Here is a 16,367-nt window from a genome sequence, read left to right on the forward strand (position 1 = left end):
CACAGTGACCAGCTCCCTGGAGAAGCCCACTAGGTCCTTGCAGGACTGAACGAATCCCCTTCTAAGCCAGCAGGCACGGCGTGGTTTTAAAGAAAACACTCTACATTAAGATCATGCCCGCCAGCCTCAGTTCCAAGAGGCTGATTCTCAACTGCCACTTGTCCCAAGGGACGCCAGTGAGCAAAGGGCGGGCAGCTGAGTACCAAGGCCTGCTGGTAAGACCCTTGGACCTGATGTGCAGGGGGGTCTCACCGATAAATTCGTGGAGGAACACCAGGGAGGCGATGTAGCAGGCCAGGCTGAGCAGCTCGGCCACTGTCATGAGCCAGTGCCAGGTCTGGATGGTCAGGGCCACCATTAGCAGCTCCGTGAGGATCAGCGACGTGAAGGAAATCGCCACAATGTGCACGAATTCCGACTCAAACAGCAGCAGCGCCCCGTACATGATGGTGCTTCCTGCAAAGGCGGAGGGAAGTCTGGGTGGGGAGGGGCCTCTGCTGCCCACGCAGCCCGCCCTGCTGGGAGCCGATGCCTCCCCCTCCTTCCCCACCGAAGGCTCACCCTGCTCACTCACATCTGACTCCTTTTGTTTTTCCCGTTCAGACATGAAAGGTACCATTTGTTAAGGAAGGCGAATGAGTGGTACTTTATGGAGGTTTGAAAGAGAGGCCTCACATTCTAGTTTTCCTATGTTCCCTTTCGGCTGTATATAAGAGAGAGTTTACGTTTATTTTTTTCTTAACATCTTTATTGGAGTACAACTGCTTTACAGATGGTGTGTTAGTTTCCGCTGTGTAACAAAGTGAATCAGGTATACGTATACAGATGTCCCCATATCTCTTCCCTCTTGCGTCTCCCTCCCACCCTCCCTATCCCCACCCCTCTAGGTGGTCACAAAGCACCGAGCTGATCTCCCTGTGCTATGCGGCTGCTTCCCACTAGCTAACTATTTTCCATTTGGTAGTGTATATATGTCCATGCCACTCTCTCACTTCGTCCCAGCTTCCCCTTCCCCCTCCCTGTGTCCTCAAGTCCATTCTCTATGTGTCTTTATTAATAGAGAGTTTATAATTGGATAGAGAGGGAGAGGAAGAGACAGAGAGGAAAAAAAGGAAAAGAGGCAGAGAGAGCAACTATCTGGATTGGGTGGAACAAGAAATAGAAGTTTTTGTGTATTATTTTAAATGACAGATGTAGTCAGCCACAGAAGAACAAATACTGTACAATCCCACGTATATGAGGGATCTAAGTAGTCACATTCATAGTGACAAAGTAGAATGGTGATTACCAGGAACTGTGGGGAGGAAGGAAAGAGGCGTTTGTTGTTGAATGGATACAGAGTTTCAGTTTTGCAAGATGAAAAAGTTCTGGAGATCTGTTTCACAGCAACGTGAACATATGGGACACTACTGAACTGCGCACTTAAGAAGAGTTAGATGGTAAATGCCTATGCTTTGTCTCCTTTACCCCCCTCCCTGCCCCCAAACACAAAAAAATGATAGGGACAACCAAGAGAGACCCTCAAAGAATTACGCACCTGCACTGAGGAGAGAAAGGAAAGTGGGGGAGGGTCCAGATAAGTGCATTTTCATCCAGAACTGCGGGAACTCAATGGGGAATGTCTCACGTTGATCAAAAGCACTAGCTACGTGAGATTCCTGCTCAAGAGCAGGAGACCCTAAACCCCAAAACCCCTCAAATGATGGCCTATTACAACAGTGCTGGGGATGCAGGGGGTGCAATGAAGCACCACTGCTTGTTATTATGAACTTCCATGCAGGATTTGCGTTCTTCAACCAGCTACATACATGTCACTTTGCTACACTTCTCAAAAAAAAAAAACAACAACAACCCTCAAATTGTTTCAATGATAATTTAGCCCCTAACAAATTCAACGGTCTACACTTTTTGACCACACATCCCATCAGAAAAAAACACTAAGAATGAATCCCTAATGGACGATGTGGATTTGTAAATTATCCATGTGTACCTGTGCAGACAGACATAGAGAGGTAGCAGGACCACTGTGCAAATGTGTCAGGTACATTATAAAACATACATGACAACAGAAGTTCTAAAAAGAGGAAAAAATAAATACGAAGAGAGGTTCTGACATTTCCTTTTCATATTCCAGTAAGTCATCTCACAAAGCCTGTACCGTCTGAGGGACCCTCTCTGGAGGCCACAGAAGCAAATATGTTGTTCAAGAACTACAACTTGACTTCAGAAAAAGTATCAGAACATTCCAGAAAGCGACCACTTTTTGTTACAATGACTTGGACACCCCAGCAGGGTTTGATTAGTATTAGTTGTACTTTTCTCTGACTTTGTCTCAGTTAAGCGGACAGCACCACCTCACGTGTGACTCTGTGCCTGATGAGCAAGGCCTTAGAACCCGAGGAGGGGGCTCCCTCGGACACAGTGCCACACTCCTTACTGCAATCTCGGCATTCCAGCTGCTTCTCTTTGTGTTCTACAGACAAGAGAATGGTGAAGTTGACCCTGGGGCCAAGGCCAGAGCATAAGACAACAGGTGTTTTCACCCGTCCTTACCTTGATAGATGCTGATCAAAACCCATATCAGGAATGTCTTGTAGGACAACGGCCGTCCCTGAATGAGAGAGAGGAAGACAGAGCGGGCTAGCGTGCGGGGCTCATCCAGGGCACGAGCCACCGTCAGGCTACCCTCCACCAACCAGACAAGGAAACCTGCCTGTTTTCGTCAAAACAGTGGCTCACACACGTCAAAATACATTAAAGAAACGATGTTTTTTTAAAGAGAATTGGTATTAGATGGAAATATTGGGTTGGCCCAAAAGTTCGTTCGGGTTTTCCCGTAAGATGTTACGGAATAACCCGAACGAACTTTTGGGCCAACCCAATAAATCTGCTCTTTATCAAAAACCCCTTGAGGACCAACAAATGCAATCACACACACACACTTTTCAGGATTGTACACAAAAGCATTTCCAGGAACAGACACAAGTTGCAGCTACAAAATGGAACTGTCAGGTGCTTTTTAAAAAGGCATTAGGAGGTTTGTTTTAAAAGCTGACATATCACTGTACAGTTTAGTATTCTTTACATGTGCGTATCGTACTTTAAGAAAAGACATATACTTCCACGCCTTCCTCTCAAAACAAAGCCACCAGTTCAAGTGTGTTCACATCAGACATGGAGGGTCTGTGTGAAATATGTTAAAACAGGGAGGGAGGGAGGGAAGAAGGGAGGGAAGAAGGAAGGAAGGAGGAGGGGGCTCCGTGAACCTTGAGGAGATCCTTGTAGAGCTCAGGGTACAGCATGGCAACTTCTGACTTCACATCTTTGTCCAGGACCAGAGAAAACACAGGAAACATGGTATAGATGGTGGAGTACCTGGGAGAAAAAAAATCACCGCAGGTAATATCCAGCCAGTGGAGTACGAGCCATGTGCTGCCCCAGCCTCTGGAGCCCAATTTCCTTTCCTTCATTCAACTACTACGTACTGAGCACCTGGTATGTGTGTCAGGGCCAGTTCGAAGCACTGGACATTCAAGATGAAAAGCAGACCACAACGCCTGCCCTTGGAGAGCTTCCGTGCTGGTCGGTGAGTCATAAAACAAATTCAGTAAACTATACCGTGTGCTGGAGGTAAAGTGCTGAGGAGGGAAATACAACGGGGAAGAGGGAATGAGACATGGGGCGAGGTGGTGCAATTTTAGAGAGGGTGGACAGGAGACGGGGCATTTGAGAAAACACCCACAAGAGGTAACAGGGAGGCCATGCCAATATGCGAGGGAAGAGCATCCCAGGCAGAGAGAACAGCAAGTGCAAAGGCCCTGAGGTGGAGGTGTGTCTGTCCTGTTTGAAGAACAGCGAGGCTGCCAGTCTGTGTGGAGCTAAGTGGGTGAGGGGGAAAGCGAAGAGATGAGAACCAAGAGGGAAGAGGGGACCAGATCATGGGGGGGCCACATGGAGCACGGCTCAGGGAACCCCTGGTTCTATTCAGGCATGTTCTGCCACTCTTCCAGGACCTGACAAAGGACAGGCCATTTTTCCAATTAGAAGCAGGCAGGATTCCAGTGCCTACTCTCAGGCTGAACATAAAAAGATGGAAGGCATACTTTTAAGACTCCACTGGGACCAGCCGGCCTCTCTGTGCTTCCCACCTTGGTAACCAGGGGAGCGCCCTGCCAGCATCTCTATCTAGGGCATGTGGTAACCAAACTCCACCTACCTGGGGAATTCAGAGACTGAGCACATCCTCTCAAAAGGTCAAAAGGAACGTCCTAAATTCCAGGTCAGGAACGGGGGGTGGGTTTGATGGCAAACGTAGCAACTGTCCAAGGGACAGCGTGCCTCACGGGTCAGTGGCATGCAGTGGCCAAGCTCTATCAGGGGTAACCCGGAGAGAGCAAGGCTCTGGCCGCCTTAGAGAACCACCAGCAGGATGGTCCACTATGGGCAGCCATGGCAGAGAGGGTACTTTCCAGATGCCCCTTCCACTTTTTCTAAGACCCGTCAGTGACTTCCTAAGAAATCACAGTCTGTGAAGCTTCACTCTTGCCTGGTGTATCAATCGGCTGACCACCTCAGGCTCTCGTGGGCGAGCATTCTTCAACCGTCAGGTATGAATGGACCACGAACAGATCGGAGTCTGCATCCGCAATTTGGTTAAGGGCTTACCAGTTCAAAAACGTATTCAATCGAGAAGGTTCTAAACCAGACTGCCAGACCTGCCTCGACTTGGGGACTGAAGGGTCTTCACATGATGCTTCCTCCTTCTTCTGTGGCATTTTAGGGAGGTTTCATTAAAAAGTAATACCTTGCCTGGACTTCCTTACCCAATGATGAGGAATCCTTGATAGAGAGGAACGGAGGCAAAGTAAAACACGGAGGAAAAGACAGCCTGTGCCGAGGAAAAAGGAGGATGTTACCAAAAACAATGACCAAAGCCCTTGTGTTTGTATCAGAAAAATAACAGCCAACGCTTACCAAGCACTTATTTCACACCCGCACGGTCACGGTGCTTTAAGTATATTAGCTCATTTAATTACTACAGCAACCCTGTGAAGGAGGTACTGTTATCACCATCCCCATTTTACAGATGAGGGGAGTAAGGCACCGAGAGGTTAGGTGACTTGCCCAAGATAGCACAGCTCATAAGGGACAGAGCCAGGAGTCACACCGGAGAGTTTAGCTCCAGGGTGCACTCTCAGCTCCTCTGTGAACATTTATTAAGTTACACAAGCTGGACCTGGAAATACTTTGTATCTGATCTCAGTGAATCTCCAGAAGAGCGCATGAGATCAAGTCCTAATATCGCTTACATTTTACAGGAGGGGAAACTGAGCACATAAACGGCCCTGCGGGACTCAAGCCCAGTTCTGTCTCCAGAGCCCACACTCCCGATGGCTCAGAATTACCACCTCACTGGGTGTACGATCGATAAACGGGTTGGTGTACGTATTGGAAACAGGTAGGGGAAAATATCCTCCGCCGTGAGGATATGCACCAGTTTCCCTGGAGGGTAGGACCGCAGAGAAGGCTTCACTTCTCATAGTACATGTTTCACTCTACTTGGAAATTTTTACAAAGAGCCCACAACCTGCTACTTTTGCAATTAGACAAAAGCAATAAAGATATTTACGAACCCCTACTGAAATGTCTGCTTCCGGATTTGGAAAATATTAGCTACTGGCAGTGAAAAGGAGGCTAGGGAGATAAAATCAGGCTTGATGCTCTGTTACTTCCTTCTCTGAACATCTACCGGCCAACAGAAGCAAAGTGACCTCAAAGCGAATTTCTATCAGTATAAAACCTACAGGAGGCCAGGGACAACTGTTGCCTAAAGGCTTTTTAAAAACCGAACGTGGAGGAAAAGGCTGGGCCAGGCTAGTGGTTAAAAAGAGCGTGGGACAGAGACCCCTTCCCCTTATCACCCGCTGTGGGTGTTTGCTTGGCACAGAGCTCAGAACACAGGTGGCACCTAGAGCCATGGTCACGGGCAGCCCCGGCCACACCCAGTCGTGATTTCAGAACTGAAAGGTGAAATCCGTTTTTCAAATGACTTCTCACCCAGGCTGGGCCACTGCACAGGAAGGATGGTTATAAAGACGTCAAGAATCTGGTGTTCAGTTTTACAGAGCAACACCAGGAGCCTCTTTCTCTAAAAGGGCCAGACTGACCATAAAGCCTTCACCCTGGAAAGAGCACTGTGGAACATAAAAATGCGACGTCTTCGTCTATCTAAGGGCCCACTGTCAAGGTGCAATGCGAACTGGACTTGCCCTCAGCCAGTCACTTTCAGCACAGTGGACAGGGTTAAGGGCGTTTTTTTGGCTTTTTTTTTTTCCTACAGCACAAAGAACAATTCCTCATGCTAGAATTTTTTTTTTTCTGCATCGATGTTCACGGTAACATACAGGCATTTCAGAAGTCAGCTCATCCAGGCCAGCTTTTGTGTGTTTGCCCGGGGACAAGCTAATTAATCTCCCGGTGATTAAAACCATGACATGCAGTTCAGTTGATGAGCTAACATAAAATAAAAGTACAGATGTGGTCTGATGAACCGTAGGAGCTGTTGGCGTTTAGACTGTGTTGATGAAAATCACTGTAAGGCTCCTTCTCTCATAAATGCAGTCGATACTGAAAACATAAACCCCACCACCACCAAAGGCATGGATGAGCCAGTGGAGGGTGAATTCTCATGTACACCAGGCAGCGCCACTCGACCCTTTAAGGCAGGGTGTCTTTCATGTACGATTAAACACCTTTCCCACAAATTAAAACATCACCTTAGGTTTATGCATTAGCCTGTTTTGTTTTTATTAATAATGGTAAGGACACCTTCAGCACTTGATGCCTTAGAAAACTCTCTGCTTTTCAAAGTAGCCCTGTCTGAGGGGCAAGGGCCAAGATGCTTGGATGGAGCGATAGAGGAGTCTGATGCCCACTTTACAGGTGGAAAGACTGAAGCCCAGAGTGGTAACGTGACTTGTTCAAGGTCTCAGAGACACCTGATGATATGGGTTCCAAGATGTCCCGGGCCTATGGTTCTCACCACTTAACTGGGGGTATTTTTCACCTAAACGCCCAAGGAGGAAAGTCAGCCAATAGTTTTTCAACACCCAAAATGTTTCCTTTCCCTCCCTTTGGCCTCCTTCCTAATACAACTTCATTGCCACAGCCTGATGACACACTTTGAAGGAGCTGGGGAGAGAGAAGATGGGAAAATACCTTACACATTCTAGAATCTTTTTGTGAAAGAGCAAGATGTAACTCCCTGAGAGGACTGACGATTGGGGTAACTACACTGGATTCCCAGCCAGGCTGCACCGGAGGCAGAAGCGAGATGCCCTGGGCTGCGGCACCCTCGCTAAGCGCCCCCCTGCATGTGGAAGCAGCAGCTGGCCCTGTGGATGGAGGGCAGAGGGGCATGCCTGCATTAAGGGCACAGGTACCGGAATCCTCTGCCTGGGTAGACTAAATCCCTGAGAGACACTGCACCGATTTCTTGCCCACACTGGGCCTCAGCCTCCCCATCTGCAGAATGGGCACAGGCTACAGTGAGGACTACAGGTGAGCCTGCATTGCGAACACTCAGCCTGACGCCCAGGGTACAGGAAGCACTCAAGAAAAGCAAGTCATTCTTCTTTTGTGGCTGCTCTCTGTAGGTCCTTGCTTCTGCATGTGGAAAACTTAGGGCCGGGGTATTCACTCGGCATTTAACTCGGCATCTTTGCCTCTGGCAAACAGGATAACGACTCACCCCAATATGAGCACCCGGGTCATTTACACTACCGCCCACTTCGTGCCAAGCCCTGGCAAGGCTCACATCGGCTCCGCACGGCAAGCACAGCCTTCGCCCCCAACACAGGAAGGCTTCGGGGCGGCCACTCCAAGCTCTATCGCCCAGAATGTGGCGGGGGCTGGGGGGGAGTTGGGGGAGGGGCATTGAAACGGCTCCAGAGTGGGGACTAGTCCTCGGCCCGTGGCAACCACACGGCCGTGCGCACCTGCCCACCCACCTGCATGGTGCTGATGCAGAGGCTCCTGTGGATCACAAACTGGCTGAGGGCGGCCGAGCGCTTGTAGCTATTCCGGCCGTGCACCATGAGTAACCGGCCAAGGTGCTTGAACTGAGTGATGGAGAAGTCCGCAGCCAGCGAAGCCTGTTTTCCTTCCTAAAATCCGACAAAATTGGGCACCGTCAGGAGCACGAGAGGTCAAGGCACTTTTTTTTTTTTTTTGAATTGAAAAAGCAAGAAACTGTAAGGAGATTTTTGAAGAACTTCAATATAGGGGTTCTTTGGTTTCCAGCTATACACGGTTGGTGGTCTGAGTCTAAATTTGATTTTAAAAGAGGAACTTATTGAAATAAAAAACATTCATAAGCGCAGATACTCATAATTGGGAGGTCAAACGGATCTAGTATTAAGCCTTGGGGGTTAGGCCCAACCCATAATGTGTATCAGAAGCAAAGAATCATTCTAAGATAGGCATTTAGCACTCAGCTCAGCTCAGAGTTAAACATATGGGGGAGGGGGAACAGCTCATGCTACCAACGGTACTAAACTGAACATTCCCGAACATACAGCTCTGCATGTTTCTAGTGCAGCCATATTATGGGATTCTCTAATTTTAAAAGGCACGTGACGGATGCCACTAATGGGACAGATGGACATCACAGCCTCCTGGTGCGACGCGACAGGAAGGCACCAACTCCCCTTATGTGCTCCTCACACCAAAAACGCAGAACCTGAATCAGATCCATCCGACCCACAGACGTCGTGGGAGGTTCCACAGCTGCCCCAAATGCTTCCAAAACATCAAAGTCGTGAGACACACCGCCTCCCCCCACAAAAGAGCTGGAGAGAAGTGTTCTCCATTAAAGAAGAGTGAAGAGACATGAAGACACGGGAATAAATACAGTGCGCAATCCTTCACTGCTTCATGGAGATTTCTTTTTAAACACCTTGAGGACAACTAGGGAAATGAGACCATGAATATTACATGACATTATCATATCAATGTTACACTTGGGGTGATGCTGTTATTTTGCTTAGGTAGAAGAATACACCTGTTCTTAAGAGATCCAAGCTGAAGTATTTAGGGGTAACGTATCCGCAACTTATTTTCAGCTGATTCTGAGAAAGCGGGAGAGAGGGGAAGGAAGAGCAGAGGGAGAATCCTGCAACTGTTTACAACTGGGAAATTACAGCAAAGAGTAGACGGGTGCTCACTGTTCTATTTCAACTTTTCTGAAGGAGTTACATTTTTCAAAATAAAAAAGGTCCAGGCAACGTACAAAATGGTGGATCTACATGTTTTGATGTATAAAGCTACATGTTCTGATGTATAACGAAATCTAAGATATAGCAGATTTAGGCAAGCTGCATTTTAAAAAAAGCATAGTATAACATTTTAAATTTTACATTCTATGTGGAAATACTGTATACACATGTGTAAGATGTGTGTATGCATACATATGTATTTGTGTGTGTATATATATTATATATATACCCATAACTATTAGTATAGAAATAGACAAAAATTCTGGAAGAATAACCAATGTTACTAGTTTTATACCGCCATCTAAAAGAAAGGATGCACATTATCCATTTCTAAATTGTTTCGGGGTTTTTTCTCACAGTGAGCACTTTTTACTTTTAGACTCCAAAAACCAAAGGAATCAGAATATAATTCTGAACAGAAGGGAAAATGTTTTAGTACTGTAAGCATCGTGTAAAGAATTCCATCTACTAAACTCGAGTGTGCTTCTTAAAACCTGCATTAAAGGAATCCATACAGATTTCAGACATAACAACTCCTTCAAGGATCACTTAACTCTGCAATTTCAAGTAACTGTCAACTGGATGAGAACCAGAAAACCAGGGGGAAAAAAAAAAGGTAGAAAAGAAAAAACATTTTTGGAAATTCCAAATGCAGGAATGTATGGAAGGAGACACATAAGGGAGTATCTCCTGCCCTCACTCTCCACCTCTGTGCTCCTGCTTTACACACTGTGCTAACAAACGTGGTGGCCAGCCTCCCTGCCTACAGTCGCCGCAAGATCACAAACGAGAGACGGCAGGGTGAACTATACACGGCTGGCACACAGTTGACAGGGAAGGAAAGAGGAAAACTACTGTCCTGTAACACACAAACTTAGCCTTTTAATGAGGGGCAGGACTTCCCTGGAGACACAGTGGTCGGGAGACCGCCTGCCAATGCCGGGGACGCAGGTTCGATCCCTGGTCTGGGAGGATCCCACGTGCCGCGGAGCAACAAAGCCCGTGTGCCGCAGCTACTGAGCCTGTGCGCTACAGTCCGCAAGCCACAACTGCCGAGCCCGCATGCTACGCTACTGAGGCCCGTGTGCCTAGAGCCCGTGCTCCGCAACAGGAAAGGCTACCATGGTGGGAAGCCCCTGCACCGCAACGAAGAGTAGCCCCCGCTCGCCGCAGCTGGAGAGGGCCCGCGCGCAGCAAGGAAGAACCAACACAGCCAAAAATAAATAAATTTAAAAAATAAATAAATTTAATGAGGGGCAAACCACGCCACATTCTTCCATAATCCCCAAGAGATCACCCCACAGTGTGATAACTAATGCTTTTACTGACAACACTCCCAGGAAAGCGTTTGAAGTACATTCGCTGCACCCTAAGAATGTAGCAAAACACTTTAAAAAATTAGGTTTTGGCAAGCAAAGACTCAGCATTTGTCTGTAAGATAACAGTGACAGGGATCTGTGACTTGCAGATTGTAATACCAGGTAATTATGATACATGATTCCTTATGCTCTGTAACTGTAATCTAGAATTTCCAGAAGCATTAAAGCTGTGTCTTGGAGGGAAAATGAAACTCCAGCTGGTGGCGCAGCTCCCAGCTAAGGACACAACCACTTCACATCCTGACAACAACCACTCGGCAGAAATCAGCACACACGCCCCCCACCCCACGGGCTCACCTTTCCCTCGACACCCACACCGCAGTCAGATTCTTGGATCATACTGACGTCATTGCCTCCATCACCTGCGGGTCACCCAGACCAGAGAGAAGAGCCAGGAGATTAGGGAGAGGCAAGAAACATAACCTTGCTTTTCGCTGCTACTTCAAATAATCATACACGTGCTGCCTCTCACCGCATGCTAAGCGTCTTTTCTGCTCTGCTCCACTTAATCGCTCCAGCAACCTGCAGTAACACATTCTTATTTTACAGGCAGAGGAGCTGAGAGTCAGAGGAACCAGGTGACTGGCTGAGGGTCCTGGCCATTGAGTCACTGAGCAAGGGAACTGTGTCCATGCCACGTGGGCACTTACAACACCGCACGCCCTGCCTCCAAGGTGTGGGTGTCTCGCCATTATCAGCAACGACAGACGTTGCACGTAGGGAACGCTGACTGCGAGGGCAGCGAGCACTTCTTAAATGCTACTGCCCCTCTGACTCCTCGTAAGCACCATTTGAGAGAACCACTGTTACTCTCCCCTTCTACCAATGAGCAGACAGGCTCAGCTGGGGGAAGGAAGCCCTCCGGGACCCTCAGCTAGGAAAAACCAGCAGTTTGGACCCAGATTCCTCTCTGCAGTGTGGTCTTAGCCCCCAGGCATTGCTGTGTCCCATGTCACCGGCAAAGGAAGCGCAAGCTAAGGAGGAAAGCCCTCAGCTTGCTTCTCGACTCTTTCTCAAAGCAAAATACTTTAATAATAATAACAAAAATAGGGCCAAAGGGGGAGGGGGTGTCAATGTCACGGCCTGAATAAAGTGGCCTGGGAACCTGAACACCAGGGCGGCGGGACGCAAGCACGCCTGGGGGAGGTCGTCTGCGCAGGCGCGGCAGCCCCTACCTACTGCACACGTGAGCTTCCCCGTGCGCTCCTGGAGCAGGCGTACGATCTGGGCCTTCTGGGTGGGCGCGCAGCGGCAGCAGACCACGGCCGGGCACTGGCAGGCCAGCTCCATGAACTCGTACTCGTAGTACTTGAGGCAAACCTGGCGGGGTCAGGGAGAGGTGGTGCGTCGGCCAAGGCCCCTCCCACACGGCAGCTCCCGGGAGGAGCCTGCTGGCGGGGTTGCCCGTGCCCACCTCCAGGGAGTCTCCGGAGATGACGAGGGCACAGTCGTGCTTCCTGCGGAAAGCGTTCAGCTCGAGGTGGGCCTCGCCGCGGTTGGTCACCTGGAAGGAAAGACAGGATGAAGGAGGCCTTGCTCTCCGGAGCTGGGGGAACAACAAACAGTGGCTTCCTGCAGCCTCGTGAAGGCCATGGCCGCTGGCCCGGGACCCCACCCCTCCCCTGCCCCCAGAGCCAGAGACGAATTAGATCCTGTTTGCTATGACTCTGTGGGAATCCGGAGGGCCTGTACGCCAACCATCCCCTCGCACTTCCCGCAGGATGGCTGTGACCCACATAATAAAAATAAGAGCACAAAGCCACTGTGCTTTCATTCTGTGCCAGGCACTGTCCAAATAAGCACTTTTCAAGCATTTTCACCCCATCTGTTTCTCACAAGGACTCTTCGAGGTGCATGATGATAATAGTTCTACTTTACATCTAAGGAAACTGACACAGGGCAAGATTTGTTAGCCTGGCTACCGTGTCACAGCCCATCCACTGCAGAGCAGGCCTTGGAAGCCAGGCATCTAGCAGGGGCTTTCCTAAGAAGGCCCAGCTGTTAAATATGACACGCTTTGTGGACCATACAGTCTGTCACAACTACCCAACTCCGCCGCTACAGTGCCAAAGCAGCCACAGACAATACGTAAACAGATGGGTAGATCTTGTGTTTAAATAAAACTTTATTTACAAAAACAGGTGGCCGGCACACAGGCTATAGTTTGCAACCCCTGAATTCTAGAGCATACAGTGTATTCTCACTATGTTCAATAGTTATGCTCTGGAAAGTTGCTGCGAATACTGAATTAGTGATTTTTAAACCACTGCTCCTGGGGGAGGTACAGGGCTAGCTAGGCTCCTATGAGCCTCTGGTCACAATGTTTTTGTCCATCAGTCAATACATAACCTCATTTTCTATGTGCCTCTGTTTAAAGACATCTTTGAAAATATGTATTGTTGAAATAAGTCAGAGAAAGACAAGTACTGCATGATATCACTTACATGTGGAATCTAAAAAATAAAACAAACTAGTGAATATGACAAAAAAGAAACAGACCCACAGATATAGAGAACAAACTAGTGGTTACCAACTGGGAGAGGGAAGCAGGGAGGGGCAAGATAGGGTTACAGGCTACTAAGAGGTACAAGCTACTATGTATAAAATAAGGGGCTGGTGGAGTCAAGATGGCAGTGTGGGAAGACGCAGAGTTTGCATCTCCCCACAACTAGGGAAACTGCTGGACGCTGGTGGGGGACCTCAACACCTCAAGAGATGGGAGGAATGCTCAAGCGAACCGGTAAGACGTGGGGGGACTGAGGGGGGAGAAGTGGAGGCCAGACAAGACCAGAGCCCCTGACGGGTGGCTGAGAGGGGGGAGGGGTTCCCACGCCTGGAGGGACCCTCAGGGGCTCGGATGGGGGTGGAATGCACCAAGCGTTTCCCCTGCCCAATCGGCCAGGGAAGTCTGCCTTGCTCTCAGTCCGGGTCCTACGCCCTCAGAGGCCCCCTCCAGGCCCCGTTGGTCCTGGGGGTGTAGGAAGGATGCCGGGGGAGAACAGGAGAGGCAGGCGGGAGAGGCCCTTGGGGACTGGAGGAGAGCAGCAGAGGGCGTTTGCCCCACCCACTCGAGCCCTCCTGGGCTCCCAGGTGGGGTCCCCCACCCTCTGAGACCAGAGGCAGGAGGCCCACCTGGGCCCCTTCTGTTCTGTTGAGCCTAAGCCCCACCCCCTACACCCCCAGGGCCTTTTTCAGCCCTGTGGGTCCTAAGCATAGGCCCTGCCCACCACCCAAACCCCACCCCTGCTTAGGCCCCACCCTCCACAGCCAAGGCCTTTTCCACCTTTTTCTTTTTCTTTCTCCTCCTCTTTTTTACTATTGTGGTTCTGGTTTTACCTTCCGGTTGTTGTTTCATCCATATTTTTATTTTTATATTCTTTCTAACATATCTGTTAGTTTCCTAGTCTAATTTTATTTATTTTTTTTTTCTAATTTTATTTTTTACTTTGTTATTGTTCTTTTTTTTTGCCGCCCCACACAGCTTACAGGATCTTGGTTCATGAGCCGGGGGTTGGGCCGAAGCTCCTGCGGTGGGAGCTCCAAGTCTGAACCACTTGGACTAACAGAGAACCCCAGACCCCGGGGAATATTCACCAGAATGAGGTCTCCCGAAGGTCCTCATGTCGGCACCAAGACCCAGCTCTATACAACAGCCTACAAACTCCAGTTTTTGAAGTCTCAGGCCAAACAACAAGTAAAAAAGGAACACAATCCCACTCATCAAAAAAAAAAAAAAAAAAAGAGCTGGCAAAAGAAATATGTCAGAGACAAAGGAGCCAGGTAAAAACCTACAAGACCAAATAATTGAAGAGGAAACAGGCAATCTACCTGAAAAAGAATTCAGACAGTAAAGATGATCCTGAATCTCAGAAACAGAATGGAGGCACAGACTGAGAAAATACAAGAAATGTTTAACAAAGATCTAGAAGAACTAAAGAACAGAGACGAACGACACAATAACTGAAATGAAAAATACACTAGAAGGAATCAATAACAGAATAACGGAGGCAGAAGAACGAATAAGTGAGCTGGAAGACAAAATGGTGGAAGTAACTGCCAAGGAGCAGAATAAAGAAAAAAGAATGAAAAGAATTGAGGACAGTCTCAGAGACCTCTGGGACAACAATAAACACACCAACATTCGAATTATAGGGGTCCCAGAAGAAGATGAAAACAAAGGGTCTGGGAAAATATCTGAAGAGATTACAGTAGAAGACTTCCCTAACATGGGAAAGGAATTAGTCACCCAAGTCCAGGAAGCACAGAGAGTCCCATACAGTATAAACCCTAGGAGAAACACACCAAGACACATATTAATCAGACTAACAAAAATTAAATTCAAAGAAAAAATATTAAAGGCAGCAAGGGTAAACCAAAAAATAACATACAAAGGAATCCCCATAAGGTTATCAGCTGATTTTTCAGCAGAAACTCTGCAGGCCAGAAGGGAGGGGCAGGATATACTTACAGTGATGAAAGAGAAAAACCTACAACCAAGATTACTCTACCCAGCAAGGATCTCATTCAGATTCAACAGAGAAATCAAAAGCTTTCAGACAAGCAAAAGCTAAGAGAATTCAGCACCACCAAGCGAGCTTTACACCAAATGCTAAGGAAACTTCTCTAGGCAGGAAACACAAGACAAGAAGCAGACCCACAAAAACAAACCCAAAACAATTAAGAAAACGGTAATAGAAACATACATATCGATAATAACCTTGAATGTAAATGGATTAAATGCCCCAACCAAAAGACACAGACTAGCTAAATGGATACAAAAACAGGACCCATATATATGCTGTCTACAAGAGACCCACTTCACACCTAGGGACACATACACACTGAAAGTGAAGGGATGGGAAAACATATTCCATGCAAATGGAAATCAAAAGAAAGCTGGAGTAACAATACTTGTATCAGATAAAATAGACTTTAAAATAAAGACTGTTAGAAGAGATAAGGAAGGACACTACATAATGATCAAGGGATCAATCCAAGAAGAAGCTATAACAATTATAAATGTTTATGCACCCAAAATAGGAACACCTCAATACATAAGGCAAATGCTAACAACTATGAAAGTGGAAATGGACAGTAACACAGTAATAGTAGGGGACTTTAACGCCCCACTTACACCAATGGACAGATCATCCAAACAGAAAATAAATAAGGAAACACAAGCTTTAAATGACACAATAGGTCAGATACATTTAATTGACATTTATAGAACATTCCACACGAAACTGGCAGAATACACTTTCTTCTCAAGTGCACACAGAACATTCTCCAGGACAGATCACATCTTGGGTCACAAATCAAGCCCTGGAAAATTTAAGAAAACTGAAATCGTATCAAGCATCTTTTCTGACCACAACGTGATGAGACTGGAAATCAATTACAGGGGAAAAAAACTGTAAAAAAACCACAAACACATGGAGGCTAAACAGTGCACTACTAAATAACCAAGAGATCACTGAAGAAATCAAAGAAGAAATAAAAAAATACATAGAGACAAATGACAACAAAAACACGATGACCCAAAATCTATGGGATGTAGCAAAAGCAGTTCTAAGAGGGAAGTTTATAGCAATTCAATGTCACCTCAAGAAACAAGAAAAATCTCAAATAAACCATCTAACCCTACACCTAAAGCAACTAGAGGAAGAAGAACAAAGAAAACCCAAAGTCAGTAGAAGGAAAGAAATCATAAAGA

General features: G+C 47.5%; 1 protein-coding gene across 4 annotated transcripts in view; it reads right to left on the minus strand.

The window, feature by feature from the left end:
• ATP9A (ATPase phospholipid transporting 9A) overlaps window positions 1-16,367 on the minus strand; it is a 134,249-nt gene that overhangs the window by 5,978 nt on the left and 111,904 nt on the right. For 3 of the 4 annotated variants that reach the window (XM_022597704.2, XM_022597706.3, XM_089897080.1), the window contains 8 exons: window positions 12,069-12,158; window positions 11,830-11,974; window positions 10,952-11,016; window positions 8,010-8,165; window positions 4,824-4,888; window positions 3,267-3,375; window positions 2,554-2,611; window positions 253-456 (listed from right to left, as the gene is read on the minus strand). In XM_022597704.2, the coding sequence (XP_022453412.2) occupies window positions 253-456; window positions 2,554-2,611; window positions 3,267-3,375; window positions 4,824-4,888; window positions 8,010-8,165; window positions 10,952-11,016; window positions 11,830-11,974; window positions 12,069-12,158 (892 nt within the window). Of the gene's footprint in view, window positions 1-252; window positions 457-574; window positions 704-2,553; window positions 2,612-3,266; window positions 3,376-4,823; window positions 4,889-8,009; window positions 8,166-10,951; window positions 11,017-11,829; window positions 11,975-12,068; window positions 12,159-16,367 lie in introns of those variants that run through there. The other variant, XR_002647972.2, reaches the window with a different exon arrangement.

The sequence above is a fragment of the Delphinapterus leucas genome, chromosome 15, assembly GCF_059928025.1.
Source record: "Delphinapterus leucas isolate spDelLeu-1000000601 "Yukka" chromosome 15, BTC_Dleu_Yukka2, whole genome shotgun sequence".
Lineage (NCBI taxonomy): Eukaryota > Metazoa > Chordata > Mammalia > Artiodactyla > Monodontidae > Delphinapterus > Delphinapterus leucas.